General features: G+C 43.9%; 2 protein-coding genes across 2 annotated transcripts; one reads left to right on the top strand and one right to left on the bottom strand.

The window, feature by feature from the left end:
• Positions 1-489: 489 nt before the first annotated feature.
• Positions 490-8963, top strand: LOC310932945 (CCN family member 1). Its single transcript, XM_083896358.1, has 5 exons — positions 490-719; positions 2148-2361; positions 2949-3398; positions 3880-4058; positions 6834-8963. Exons 1-5 carry the CDS (start codon positions 669-671, stop codon positions 7137-7139), a joined length of 1200 nt encoding a protein of 399 aa, XP_083752484.1. The 5' UTR covers positions 490-668; the 3' UTR covers positions 7140-8963.
• Positions 8964-9496: 533 nt separating this feature from the next.
• ddx39ab (DEAD (Asp-Glu-Ala-Asp) box polypeptide 39Ab) lies at positions 9497-14068 on the bottom strand. The gene is made up of 10 exons (XM_083897097.1): positions 14005-14068; positions 12947-13162; positions 12571-12698; positions 11903-12179; positions 11687-11805; positions 11441-11572; positions 11114-11223; positions 10787-10931; positions 10283-10430; positions 9497-9989 (listed from the first exon to the last, which is right to left on the bottom strand). The coding sequence occupies exons 2-10, from the start codon at positions 13155-13157 to the stop codon at positions 9973-9975; spliced, it is 1287 nt and encodes a 428-aa protein (XP_083753223.1). The 5' UTR covers positions 13158-13162; positions 14005-14068; the 3' UTR covers positions 9497-9972.
• Between the last annotated feature and the right edge of the window lie 416 nt (positions 14069-14484).

The raw sequence follows: 14484 nt of genomic DNA, 5'->3' as shown, positions 1-14484 counted from the left end.
AATACTGTAAATAGCTTTTTAAAAAACTATATAAACTTCCTCTTCATTTTCCAACTTGCAGAACGATAACTTCGCTCGCTGTTTTCCATGGCTGCCCCTAGTATTAATGGTAGCAGCTGAGTATATTTATTTGACTTCTCACAAAGCAGCGGCCGGACAGAGGCGTGCGTGTGAAAAGGACTTTAAAGCATCAAAAATATTATTTTCGCTCAAACATAAATAAATAAACACCTAAAAGCCAGGTCCTCTGTGGAATGTAGTAATTCTCCATTTTTATGAATGACTGCATTCATGTTTGACCACGCCCCCCCCCCAGCTTCTGGATCCCAGAGTCCCCACCCCCTTCTTCGGCCCTGTTGGGACACCTTTGGCCCAGCGCCTGCGTCCTAATTGGCTGGAGGAGGACGGGAGTGGGCGTGGCCTCCACAAAAAGCACGGCGCTCATATAAAAACAACAAGGCTCGAGACTTTTTTGATCGATGAGACAGTTACAAGTGATGGGGGACGCGCGAGCGTGGACGCGCGGGTCGGATTAAGACAAGAAGGCATTGCGCGCGAGACTGTGGAGGATTTAATCCATTACTTCTTTTTGTTTTTTTCTCCCCCCCCCCTCTCTGTGATATAAAGAGTTTATTTATCTCTTTCTTCTATGTGACTGAGCTCACAGCATGGGGACACTGCTGTTATTTGCTGCCGTGCAGGTGGTGACGGTCGCTGTGGTGAGTGAAGTATCTATCTATCTATCTATCTATCTATCTATCTATCTATCTATCTATCTATCTATCTATCTATCTATCTATCTATCTATCTATCTATCTATCTATCTATCTATCTATCTATCTATCTATCTATCTATCTATTACTGTATATGTTGAAGTAGGCTACTTGTAAACTACTGTACTATACACATCAATAATATACTATTACAGTATTATGTATTCGTATGTATATATGGATTCTTATGGTGGAGTTTGTCTGGAACATGATATATAAAATATGAAAGTGTATCATCATATACATTTTCAATGTAGGGACACAAAACACACATATGTGTATATATAGGTATATATGTATATATACCTATGTATGTATATGTATATGTATATATATATATATATATATATATGCATACGTGAGTTTTGTGTCACTACACATAAAATATAAAAGTGTATTATCATATACATGTAGTCACACAAAACTCATGAATGTATATATATATGTGTATATATGTACATATATATGTATATATGCATATATATGTATATATGTGTATATATACGCATATATGGGTATATATACGTATATATGCATATATACGTATATATATGTGTATATATGTATATATATGTATATATATATACTGTGTACTGTATAAAACCTAATCACACAACAATAATATAAGTATGCACACCATCAAAAAGAGTGTGCGCCTCTCAGTGGAGAGTATTCAGTGGTACATCTTGGCTTCTATTATACCAAAAAAATATACCACAACAATACCAAGTGACTGCACTCCTGAGTTATTGTGTGATGAAGTACCAGGCTATACCCACACATTCTCTGCTAAAAATGGCACGGTATTGTCCCTGCGTTGTTGTGTGATGTCACAATCCGACCTTCACACAGTGGCAGACTAAGACTAAGACTAAGACTAAAGTCCTGGGGCTGGGCTTTATAGAGCATCAGTCAGGAATGGATATGACTGGACGATCATGGTCATGGCAGCTCACCGTCATCTCCGTCCCTGCTGGGAGTTAAGTTAGGGAGAGAGGCTGTGGTGGTGGTGGAGACAGGAGAGCGATTGGGAAACAAAAGGTGTAGAAGCACGAAAGGTGGAAGGTGGAGGAGGAGGGGGCTGTGGGTCAGAGAAGGTCCCTTTCATCCCTGCTTCCCTGGCCAACGCCGAGCGGAAGGCGACAGTGGGTCACAGATATCCCCGTGGGGCTCGTGGGGACAGTGCTGGGTATTCACCTGATGACACCATGAGGAATTTCTTCTATGATCTGTGAAACATGAGTCACACTATTGTCCTCCTGCGTTGCTTCTGCGGTGACTCGTCGTGTGTAAAATTTCACAGTGTGGAGTTGTTTTTGTGCTCAAATATACAACCTCTCTCCCCCCCCCCTTCCTCCTCCTCCCTGTTGTAGGTGACTGCAGGCTGCCCGGTGGTCTGCGAGTGTCCGGCGGGAGCCCCGTCATGTCCCCCGGGCGTCAGCTCGGTGGCGGACGGCTGCGGCTGCTGCAAGGTGTGCGCGGCCCAGCTCAACCAGGACTGCCACGAGGCACGGCCCTGTGACCACCACAAAGGCCTGGAGTGCAACTACGGCAACGACGTGGGGCGCACCCACGGCATCTGCAGGGGTACGTATGCACAACAGAGGTGGAAGGGAAGTGTTTTGGGTTCAGATTGGGCCTCGAGAGTTTTGGGGGGTTTAGGGGGGGGGGTCTCAATCTAGTTTCCGAGCCAAGCGGCTGGAGTCCTCTCTTTGATAGAGGCTTGAGGTTTGAAGCCTGTGCCACATTTTTGGAAATAGAGCAAACCTTCATGAGCTCTGCGACTGAAATCTGGCCAACTCTGGGATTTGTATAAGTAGCTCAGTGTGTACACAAACACACAAACACACACACCATGGTATTTTTATATGCATGTTTATTTGGGGGTGTTTCTATATAAAGGGGGGGGGGGGGGTATCCGGGGTGTTCCACTGAGGCAGCGAGGGGGGGGGGGGGGGGAAAGGACATTGTAAACAAGTCAAAATACCTTTGGTCTAAGAATAGAGCTTGCTTCACAAATCTGGATATAGAGTGTCTCGCCTGCTCTCTTCTTATCTGCCCTGATGGATTTCTCTGTATCGAAGCCTTTTAAAGCACGTTTGGTGTCTTTCTACAGATTCTTGTGACATCTTTTTGACCGTCTCTCCTGTGTTCCCTCTTCCCTTCACCTACAGCAAAGGCCGAGGGCCGCTCCTGCGAATACAACGGGCGGATTTATCAAAACGGCGAGAATTTCCGCGCCGGCTGCAAACACCAGTGCACGTGCATCGACGGAGCGGTGGGCTGCGTGCCCCTCTGCCCCAGCCACGTGCCCCTGGCGTCTCCGGCCTGCCCTGCCCCGCAGCTGGTCAAGGTGCCCGGTCAGTGCTGCCTCAGCGTCGACTGCCACAAGGGAACCGCCGCCGGCGGCGGCGCCGCGTACCCGCCGCCGCTGCCGCCTCCGGCTTACCGCCCGTATCCGTTCGTCCCCTACCCGGCCTACCCCTTCCCCAAGCCTTACCCGAAGCAAGGCAAGAAGCTGTACAAACCGTACAAACCCAAGAAGGACAAGGACACCATGGGCAACGAGCTGGTGGAGGTGGGCCGCAAGTGGGACAAGCCACGTGGAGCCAAGCAGCTGGCGGGTAAGAGAGGGCAATGCCGCCGCGTCGCCCCCCTCCCCCTGAAGCCTCGCCCCGTCTGTTTTCCGCGACGCAGTAAAGCATCGTGTTTATGTTTTAACCGCTTTAGCCTCCTCCCGACGCACAAACGGCCTCAGTGTGAGCGGCCTCTTGCCCTCAGCGTCGCTGCATATGTGTGTGTGAAGCTTGTTTTCCACTGGCTCCTTGCACACCAGAGGTTCTCTCTCTGTTGCTCACACTGCTCTCACACAGCACCCAGCTTTCCCCTCTCTGTAATCACCCTCTCTATGCGTCACTGTGCAGTGAATGAGGCCAGTGTGCGTTTGCATCTCCGAACCCTCGTTCTCTCGCTGCCGAACTCCCTCCTGCTTCACGATGCTGCTGCAAACTCCCAATCACATCATTTTGTGCATCCTTCCATTATTATCATAATTATTGCTCTCCCTCACTTGTTTCTCCCTCTGCTTCATCCCCTCAAACACAGCCTGGAGGCAGATGGGAGGCCAGTGCGTGGTTCAGACCACTTCCTGGTCCCAGTGTTCCCGGAGCTGCGGCATGGGCGTGTCCTCTCGCGTTACCAACGACAATGCCCGCTGTAAGCTGATCAAGGAGACGCGCCTGTGCAACGTTCGGCCCTGCAGCTCCATGTCCAACCCTGTCAAGGTGAAGAATGTGTTTGGTGCTTTTAAGATTCTTATAAAGGGGGGAGCGGATTACAGTGTTTCCTCTAATGGGTCCACAACTATGCAGCGCAGCCACATGCTAAATGGATTCAGGAAAGGATGTCTCTCACGGGGACAGATTGGTATTAATATCATGGCATGTATAAAAGCCCCCCCCCCCCCCCCCCCCCAGTCTTCCACCTCTGAATCCGTCCGTAGCTGCAGTCTTTTCTGGTTCATTCCATCTATTCGTGGTTCTGTTGCTGTGTGACAGACAGAGACGATCACAGCCGGGTTTCACTGGTGTATCTTTATCTACACTGCCGTTCGAAAGTTTGGGCTCACCTATGCAATTTTAATATTCATCAAAAGAGGTGAAAAATATAGAGAAAATATAGTCAAGACATTGACAAGATTAGAAATAACGGTCAAAGAACCAGCAAAACTGTTTTCAGCTGTGCTAACATCATTGCACAAGGGTTTTGAAGGGTTTTCTGATCATCCAATAGCCTTCTAACGCCATTAGCAAACACAATGTACCGTTAGAACACTGGAAATGGGCCTCTATACACCTATGTACATATTCCATTAAAAACCAGACGTTTGCAGCTAGAATAGTCGTTTACCACATTAACAATGTATAGAGTGTATTTATGATTAATTTAATGTTATATTCATTGAAAAAAACTCAAAACCTGTTCATGACCATCTCGCTTAAACCAGTGCTAATGTTGTTGTTGTCGTTTCCTCTGTATTTTCTGTTCCTCTCGACATAAAACAAATCACTCCCCATGTGCAGCCTGGCAACATGGCAACATCTAAACACCGCTACGCTGACAAACACAGAGACACGTGTAAAGCTGCTTAATCAGCAGCGCGTGAACTCATTCGACCGTGACATTCCTGCGTATTTCAAAGCGGCTTGCTACAATTTCAAACTTTGTTCAACGACAATCGACATCCAACGTTTCATTTAAAAATTACTTTCCTGGTTCACGACACAAAATATCATTTTATTATGGAAGAGGATTAGGGACACACAGGGAAAAAAATATTTCAGTTCTGAATTCTCACTTTATTCTCAGAATTCTGAGAATAAAATCTGAGAATAAAGTCAGAATTCTGAGATTAAAGTCAGAATCTTAGAATAAAGTCAGAAAATAAAGTCAGAATTCTGAGATTAAAGTTAGAATCCTGAGTTTAAAGTCAGAATTCTGAGAATAAAGTTAGAATTCTGAGAATGAAGTCAGAATTCTGAGAATAAAATCTGAGAATGAAGTCTGAAAATAAAGTCATAATCCTGAGAATAAAGTCAAAATTCTGAGAATAAAGTCTGAAAATAAAGTCATAATCCTGAGAATAAAGTCAAAATTCTGAGAATAAAGTCAGAATTCTGACTTTAATCTCAGAACTCAAATATTGTTTTCCCCGTGTGGGCCTGATCCTCTTCTGTATTTTACTGAGGCGTAAATGCCAGAACTTTGTCAGAGATACATGGAGGACAAACTCTCAGCTCTTGAACGATGACCCTGCATCACCGTGGCTGCTCACTGAGCTCGGTCGATCTGTGCTGTGCGATGATTTTTTAAGAGCACACACTCTGTGCCTACACTCTGTTGCTCCTTCACATTTCATGCACAACATTCCTGCCTCCGTCGTCAGCCACTCCTGAGGCTGATGAGCTGTGATGCACCTGTTCCCCTGTGATCTCTGTCTCTCTGTCGTGGGCGTTAATGTGCATCAGTGTCAATCCTCAGCTATTGCTGGCATGTTCCTCTCTCTCTCTCTCTGGCACTCATGTGTTGTTCTGACCTTTATTTTGTTTTTCACAGTTTCACGACTCAAATCTGTGGTATGTTAACGTCAATAGAAAAAACAAATGTATTCACAGGAGTTCACACGAATACTGATTAAGCTTCACACGAGAACAGTGTGGGCGTAAATCAAGACTGCTGCAAACAGGTTAGAGTGTGACTGAAAACACAAAGAATCGTCCGTGGAAAGTTTCAGAATATAATGAATTGCTTCAAAACCAGCTCTTGGCTCCACCCCTTCACTCACTGCCAGTGTATACACACAAATAATGCTCCCTCAGTCACGTATTAACAGAGGATAAAAGCAACATACAAATAACGTTCTATAATGTTGTCAAATGTTTGACATTTTTTCAACTTTTTGTCAAATTTTGGATGACATACTAACATTTTGGAAAACAATTTTTTTTGTCAAATTTTGGAAAACATTTTTTTTGTCAAATTTTGGAAAAAAAATGTTTTGTCAAATTTTGTAAAAAAAATGTTTGGGAAAAAAACACTTTTGGGTCAAATTTTAGAGGAAAAAAGAGTCACTTTTTGGACGACATACTAAAGAATGACTTTTTTGTCAAATTTTGGACGACAGTCTAAAGTATAACTTTTGTGAAATTTTGGATATTTTTTGTGAAATTTTGGACCAATTTTATTTCCTATTTCGTCAAATTGGACTTTTATGAAAACGTTGTTGTCAAATTTTGGACGACATACTATTATGGTATGAATTATTATTTTTTTTTTACAATTTTTGTCAAATTTAAGATTTTAATACCAGGGGGACACCCCTAAAAGTGAACATGGTAGACAGAAAATCACAAAGGTTCAACACGACAACTTAAACTCCCTTACTTAAAATCTAAAAACAAAAACTTGTATTATTATATTTCAGTTGTGCTACATCCAGTATATGCTGCAGTAAGTAACTGACCCTGTCACACCAGTATGTCTTTCTTTCCCCTCCACAGAAAGGCAGAAAGTGCTCTCGCACCCACAAGGCCCCAGAGCCGCACCGCCTGTCGTACGCCGGCTGCAGGAGCACGCGCCTCTACAGGCCCAACTACTGCGGCGTCTGCAAGGACGGACGCTGCTGCTCGCCGCGCCGCACGCGCACCGCCAGCGTGACCTTCGCCTGCCCCGACGGCGAGCGCTTCAACAGGTCCGTGATGTTCATCCAGTCCTGCAAGTGCAGCGACGAGTGCAACCACCTGAACGAGGCCGCCCTGCCGCCACAGCGATGGCTCTACGGAGACACACACAAGTTCATCGACTAGCGGCGTCTTTTTTTTCCCCCCTCCCGACCTACATTCCTTCAAACACACAAAAAAAAGAATTTGATTCCCCCCTAGATTAGCATAGCTTAGTATATCTATCTAGAAAGGTGCGCGCATCGTCATCACCTTTTACGGAAAATGATTTGGGGAAGAAAAATCTCCAACTTGGTGACCGAGAGAGGTGACCTATGACCCCCCCCCTGCAACCAGCCACGCAACCGAGTGTCCTCTAAACTCTGAGACTTTTATCGGGGAGACAATGGACCAAGTTACGGGGTTAACGGTGACATCTGAGAACTGATAAACCAAACGAAGACGCACAGACGGAGACAAACTTGGCAGAAAAGACTGGGACGTTGGTGAAGACGGAGGGGTGGCGTGTTTGTGTTGTCTTTTTTATGGTATTTATTCATTGGTATTTATTTGTTGGGACAGACATGATGACACTGTGGTCTGCCACCGAGTAAAAGGTGGTCCTGCTACGCGTATGTTTTGGAGAATCGGCGGACCTGAGAAGGACAGAGCAGCTGTCGGGAGACATCTATTGATGGACGATGATGGCGAAAGGACAGGACGCGGTGCTTTTGCCTCGTGGGTTTTACAGCTTTGTGGGCATTAGTGAGAAATATGTCCAAAGGATGTTTACACAGCTGAACTCGTCCCCCTCCAACCCCTCCCCTGATTTGCCTCCACATGAAACTGAGACATTTAGCAAGCACCAGAAGAACAAGCCTGGGATTCTGGCGTCGAGACGTCGACCACCTAATTCCGGGCAAAAAAATTACAATCCTCACTCCGAAAGGGAGACCAAACCTTCGGTCCCACTCTCTGGTTTGCTGTAAAAATATACGATTTTGGAAACTGCTCGGACCAACGAGTCAGCGTGTATAATTTGTTTACTGGAGGGTGGAGCCGCTCTCCGGTGCCCGATCTGGCCTGTAATCGAGCAAACACTGCAGCAGCTCACTGAACACAACACAACACAACAAAGACCCACTTAAGTCCCCGCGCTTAAGTGGCGGCTATTTCTGACAAACGCCGCACTGATGCCCGTCGTCAGCGGACATCGCAGAGGAGGCTCTGTGGCCGCGCAGAGGACAGAGTGAAGAACTTGATTCTAATAAAGACACAACTGAAGGAGAGGAGTGGTGGAATATTCTCTCACTTTGTGACTGAAATACTGTGTTTGACGACTGACAGCTGGGTTCAAGTACATGCACCTTAGCACATCGCCTTTTCTTCTAGACCCATTCTTATGTGAATGAAAGAGTGAAAATGTTTTTTTGTTTTTTTTTAGTTTTACTGCAGATGCTTATACATATTCTGATTTTGGTGATTCTAAATCATTTGTTACAATTTTATGACCTAATGTGCCATAACAGCTGTTGCATTTTCTTACCATCTCGTGGATACTAACTATAGGCTTTTTAGATTCCAGACTGCTGCCTCCACGTTCTTAAAACTCTACAGATGATTAAAGGATGTTTTGCAAAAACTATTTGTCCACAGAAGCTGTGGTTTTTGTACTGTACGTCTAGATTAGTGACAGGATACTATAGAGCAGCTACATACTGTGTGTACATTTTCATCAATACCTTCTTTGTAGTTCTGTCTGCTGTATAAGAGCCACCTTATTTTTGACCAAGTAATGCACAGACATAGTCCACATATAGCTCTGATTCTGAGTGTCAATTTTAAAAGCATGCAGACTGTATGTCTACGAGTGACCGTCGAACATGTGTAATTACAAAGTCATGCATTATATATATATATATACAAACTTGCAGTCATAACACAATTGCCCATGTTGTTCACAAATAGTTCTCTGGATGTTCTACATATACTTCAATTGCATTTGAATAAAGACATTTTCACGGAGTACGTTTTGTCAACTTTTAGCATGTTACGAAGACACAAATGGGTAAGACCAATGTCCAGAGGTGGGTGATTGACCACACCTTAGCAAATGTTGGATTTTAATTGATTGCAACTGGAATTGCTTTTGTTACTGAGAATTTTTACACTTTTGGTGGAATGATCTGCACCTAACTCAGCAGATTTTACGCCAGGTGCCTTTCCTGAAGCAACCCACCCATTTATCTGGTTTTGGGACCAGTACACTGGACGCCTCAGGTCAATTTGCACACAAACAAGCAATTACCTGGATAATAAATGTATTTTAACCTCATTGGGGCACTAAAACCAACTGATCTTAAAGCGTCCTCCTAGTTTATCAAAAAAAAAAATAAATTCTGTCTGGATTTATGGTGAACCACCAAAATGATCTACTTGAAGTGAATGTCACGCATGTGCCTTAAAGAAAAGAAATACATACAATTAATGACGTGTTGTCACTGTAGTTTTGTGTTGAATGTTTTTTTAATACCTAATAAAAGACAAGATACCAACAGATACATTTATTTTCTAAAGCTCAACTGTGTGTGAGTGGGGAGGGCAATAAAATCTATACAAACTAGTTTCAACATTAAAAAGGGCGGGGGCTAAAATGTCCTTCATTTAATGTGAAAACTATTTCTCTAAACAAATATCGGAGTCGGACTAGAATGTATGATTATATGGGTAGTGACATCATAAGCCTCGGAAGAGACCACAATAGTAAAAATGAAATCTTATAAAAAAGTTTTAATTCCAATGAGCATAAAACAAACAGTAAAAGACAAATTCAAATTAAGATTGACCACACCCCCCTCCCCAAAAACAATAAAAATAAATGGTTTGGTGAACAGAGCTTTTTCATAAACAGTGAAGCATTCTAATTCCAAATACAAGACTCAGGATCCATGGAAAGAAGACTTCTGATGGGCTGGAGGACTCATCTGGACTGCTCGACTAAAAGGGGACAGAGGACAGACACGATGTTGAGGATCAGAAAACAGCTGAACATACCAACTTTTCACCAACATGTTACACATGAAAAGGATTTTAATGAGTCCAACAATAACATGGCAGCACCAACTGCTGACCGCTAAAGCTGCTGATGGTCTGTGGGGCAATCAAAGCTTTGAACCCACTTGACTGACAAATTACAATCATTCTTCGTGGTCAAAATATTTTGTGGTCATTTTCAACAAGGACGTCAAATGTGACTGAATTTTACGGCCATTCAAAAAGGAAACACTTACTGTAAGAGGAGATGTCAATCTCTTCTGGCAGCTCGGCCACATTGACCTCGAAGCGGTCCTGCACGTCGTTCAGAGTCTTGGCATCGGTCTCGTCGGACACGAAGGTTACAGCCAGGCCTTTGGTCCCAAACCTACCAGCACGGGCAACCTGGTGGGTGTAGAGAAAAAAACACATTCAGGCTTGACATCAAATTCGTAGACATTGAGAACTTTCCAGGACCAATTCCCTCAAATTCAAGGGCAGAATGTGCCGACACAGGGGAAAATATTAGGTTAGATAAGAGCCGAATCGCCCACGACATCCACTTTTATTGATTTACAGCACGCTCTGCATCCAGTCTTGGTGATCTTGGAATTTCCCAGGCATCATGTAGATTGCCCACTTGCTTAACGTTACTCATTCATTGATCTTATTTCAAAAACCTTCAAGGGCCTCGAGTGTTCAACATTTATTGCAGTGAATGAAGCTACAAACTGTCCATACTTGTCCTCCACGTTTCTTACCCTGTGCAAATAGGTGTCAGAATCCTCTGGCATGTCGTAGTTGAAGACGATATTGACTCGCTCGATGTCCATCCCTCTGCCAAAAAGGTTAGTGGCCACCAAGATCCGCCTTTGGAAATCCTTGAATTGCTGGTAACGGGACAGTCTGTGTGGGAGGAGGACAGAGTCACAAGGATTAACACAAGATCTCGTACAATAATGCCTACAGTAGCTTTGATATGCTGAAGTAAATGACGAAAGCCAATGCACTTATTAATTATTTGACAATTAGTTCAATAGGATGTATACAAGTTAGTCTATAATAAGAAAATAAGTGATTTTCCTCACCTCTCCTCCTGAGCCATTCCCCTGTGAATGGCGATGGCAGGGAAATTTTGTTCCACCAGAAGCTGGGAGAGAGCAATGCACCTCTGGACTGACTTGACAAAGATCACCACCTAGAGGTGAAGCAAAGACATTAAAACAAAGTTGTTTTAAAAGCTTGACCAGCAACTGATTTATTCTCACACACAATGTCAGACTTAAACTAGCAAATGGAGTGGAATTACACACCGCAAACATTCATTTCAAAATGGGAACTACAATATGAAACTTAAAAATGCTTCAATGCGCCAACGGCCCGAGCCTGGACACAAATGACATCCATCAGTTTACCTGGTTGAACTCCAACACATCAAGAAGTTCAAAGAGCTTGCGGTTCTTCTCCATATCCTTCAGCTTGCAGTAGTACTGTTGTAGACCATGGAGTGTAAGTTTGGTCTCATCATCCACAAATACTTCCATGGGCTGCACGGGGAAATAATTCAGTTGTTTAAAAGGCCAAATATAACACCAACACAGCTTTGCATGCATGAGCAGTTCCAGAGTGATAAACAATGGGGAAACTTCTTGAACACTTACATCCTGCATGAATTTACGGCACACTGGTCGGATCTCCTTGCCCAGTGTTGCACTAAACATCATGACCTGCTTCTCATGGGGTGTGAGCCTGAAGATGTCCTGGACATCACCCCTCATGTCTGCCACAGAAAGAGCAAATTGGTGATCAGTGCATACAAGATTAGATGATTAATTTAAATACATTTCAGTAAATATCAATAAAGTCAGAGCACACACCTAGCTGCTCCAGCATTTTGTCACACTCATCCAAAACGAAATGCTTGACGTTTTTCAGACTCAGGGCCTTGTTGCGGATGAGAGCGGAGATACGACCCGGCGTTCCAACAACAATGTGGGGGCATTTCTTCTTCAGGACCTCCTCGTCCATCTTGATGGCCATGCCACCAAAGAACACGGCAGCTTTTACTGTAGGCATGTACTTGGAGAAGCGCTCATACTCTTTGCTGATCTGGAAGGCCAGCTCTCGTGTGTGGCACATGACTAATACAGAGACCTGAGGACCACAGACACAGTAATACCGAGTTAAGAAGCATTGTAGCTTTACAATTGAATGCACGAAGATTTAGGTCAGCCGACAACCGCATTACAAAAACAGCCACTTTTAACATTTATGGTGCCAAATGTCAGACTACTCTGAACACAAAGTGCACAGTCCAACAAAAAAGGTTTGGAAAAACATGTGCATGTACTTTTTCCACATCTTTGCTTCAAAGCAGCTAAACATGGGCAATACTTTCATCATTGAATTCTAGGGGGGCTAGGGGGAAGGCATTGGTCACAAATCCACTGTAATATTACATGTACAGGAGTGGGGAGACAATGCAAGTTGTGTTCTGGTCTTCCTTCATAATACAGTAAAGTTTATGAGCTAAACACACACTAACCTGCCCATCCACAGGTTCAATCTGCTGCAGTGTGGCCAGCACAAACACAGCTGTCTTGCCCATACCAGACTTGGCCTGGCACAAGATGTCCATGCCCAGGATAGCTTGTGGGATGCATTCATGTTGAACTGAAGGAAAGAGAAAACAGATAAGGGTGTATTCACAATATTGTGTTAACAGAAATGCAATAATGTCGAAACAATTACACAGACTAGTATACACATTCAAAGCTCTCAATGCACCAGTGCAACTAAACAAACGTTACATTATAAGCTATGTGAATCTCACATAACAGGGCAAGCAACTTCTTAGTCCAATTCCCTTATTGCCTGGAAAGCAAGAGGACACGTTAGTCATAGATAACTTAAAGCCTCACCTTCAGATGGATGCTCAAAACCACAGTCGATGATGGCACGGAGCAGCTCTGGTTTGAGCAGGAAATCCCTGAAGCCAGAGCTGTGGATGGAAACGTAGGAACCCTTCACCCCTTCCTTCTTGCCGGCTGGGGCTGCACTCTCTGGTGCTCCTTGTGGCTCTTCATCTTCTTCATAGTCCAGAAGCTCGTTGTCAACATCATTTTCAGCCATTGTGTCTGAACACAGGGGAAAACAAAGTCACGATTTCCATTCGCCTCGGTCGGATCATCAGCGGCCTCAGCTGTTGCGGCGGGGCCTAACAAAGCCCACCTGTTGTCATTTTTAGCGCAAGGTTCCACCGCACATTTAAATGTGTGTAGATAAACGTTTGTGATACTACGGAGTTTGTAGTGACCACCACGTTTAAAAAAGACGGATATGATTCTGTACCGTAAGTAACCGGGTGCTAATATCGAGAGCCGTCACAGCGCCATTCAAATGCGCGGAGAGCGTTAAACGATAAAACAAAAGAGTTGAACGAGTGATACTCGGTCTAGATTAAACACGTGGGCTCTTTGATTAATAATACGTTACCTCTTCGACACACGGACTCTTCTCCCCGTATTAACCGTAGCCCAACTGAAACCGGTTAGCTTCTGAGCCGTTTACAACACTGAAAGCTATTGTGTTGCATAACCACTGCTAACGTGGCAAGCTAAAGCGCTACACGGTAATAAACACCAAAACAACCCAGATTAACCCAACAAAGGGTAATAATTAAATCACGTGAGAGTTTAGAAAGTATTCGATACAAGAACGGGCGAGTGGGGCCGCGTATTCACTCTGTAAAAACAAATGCGAAGAACACTAGCTAGTTGGCTAAGCTAACAAATGCTAAGCTACAAAGCGTTTGCCAGCCAAATGGCCTTCAAGCAGACAATGAAAAAAAATTAAACACATTTCGGCCAGACTACGCCTTGATCCAAGCATAAATAAATCCTCTTTAAGGCTTCGACGACGGCATTTGCTATTTTCGAACTCCTTCAACGCTACAATTTCGTCGTTATTGCATTCTTACCTCTTGCGCGTAGGTTAGTTGTCCACCTTCAGTTCAGAACCGCATGTGCAGGCCTCAGTTGGTTTAATACCAGTGAGCGGAAGTTCCGCCTCCCTTGGAATTCGTTGACGTCATTGGTTGATTCGCACGACCAATCAAAAACGGGGCCAATGATTGGACGAAAAGTGTTCCGCAGTCGACGCAATGTAAAAAAAAGCGCGATACGCTGCTGAAATACGGTATGAAAGCTCGCGAGGGACATAAAAAAAAAATGAAAGGACAATTATTTTCATTATTGTAATTATTTGTAGCGGTGCCTTCAGGTTGAATTTGCGAGACTATAGTTATAATTACTAGTATTGTCACCATTACTGTTACATTTTTAACTAAATATTTTACTGTAATAATGTTATGAATAACACTATTGTGGAATAAGACATATTATGGCCATCCTTCACTGCATTTCAAAATAAAAGTGTTTGTTTTGATGTCGGACAATAT

Source organism: Microchirus variegatus, assembly GCF_963457635.1.
Source record: "Microchirus variegatus genome assembly, chromosome: 10".
In the NCBI taxonomy this organism is placed as follows: Eukaryota; Metazoa; Chordata; class Actinopteri; order Pleuronectiformes; family Soleidae; genus Microchirus; species Microchirus variegatus.
This window is presented reverse-complemented; position numbering and strand designations above follow the sequence as displayed.

Excerpts from the sequence above, each read along its gene's own strand:
- LOC310932945 (XM_083896358.1), top strand. The coding sequence starts at position 669 with ATGGGGACACTGCTGTTATTTGCTGCCGTGCAGGTGGTGACGGTCGCT. Across the intron at positions 720-2,147 it reads AGGTGGTGACGGTCGCTGTG|GTGACTGCAGGCTGCCCGGT; the intron begins GTGAGTGAAGTA and ends TCCCTGTTGTAG. Across the intron at positions 3,399-3,879 it reads TGGAGCCAAGCAGCTGGCGG|CCTGGAGGCAGATGGGAGGC; the intron begins GTAAGAGAGGGC and ends CCTCAAACACAG.
- ddx39ab (XM_083897097.1), bottom strand. The coding sequence starts at position 13,157 with ATGGCTGAAAATGATGTTGACAACGAGCTTCTGGACTATGAAGAAGAT. Across the intron at positions 12,699-12,946 it reads TTTTGAGCATCCATCTGAAG|TTCAACATGAATGCATCCCA; the intron begins GTGAGGCTTTAA and ends TCTTTCCTTCAG. Across the intron at positions 12,180-12,570 it reads TTGAACCTGTGGATGGGCAG|GTCTCTGTATTAGTCATGTG; the intron begins GTTAGTGTGTGT and ends TGTGGTCCTCAG.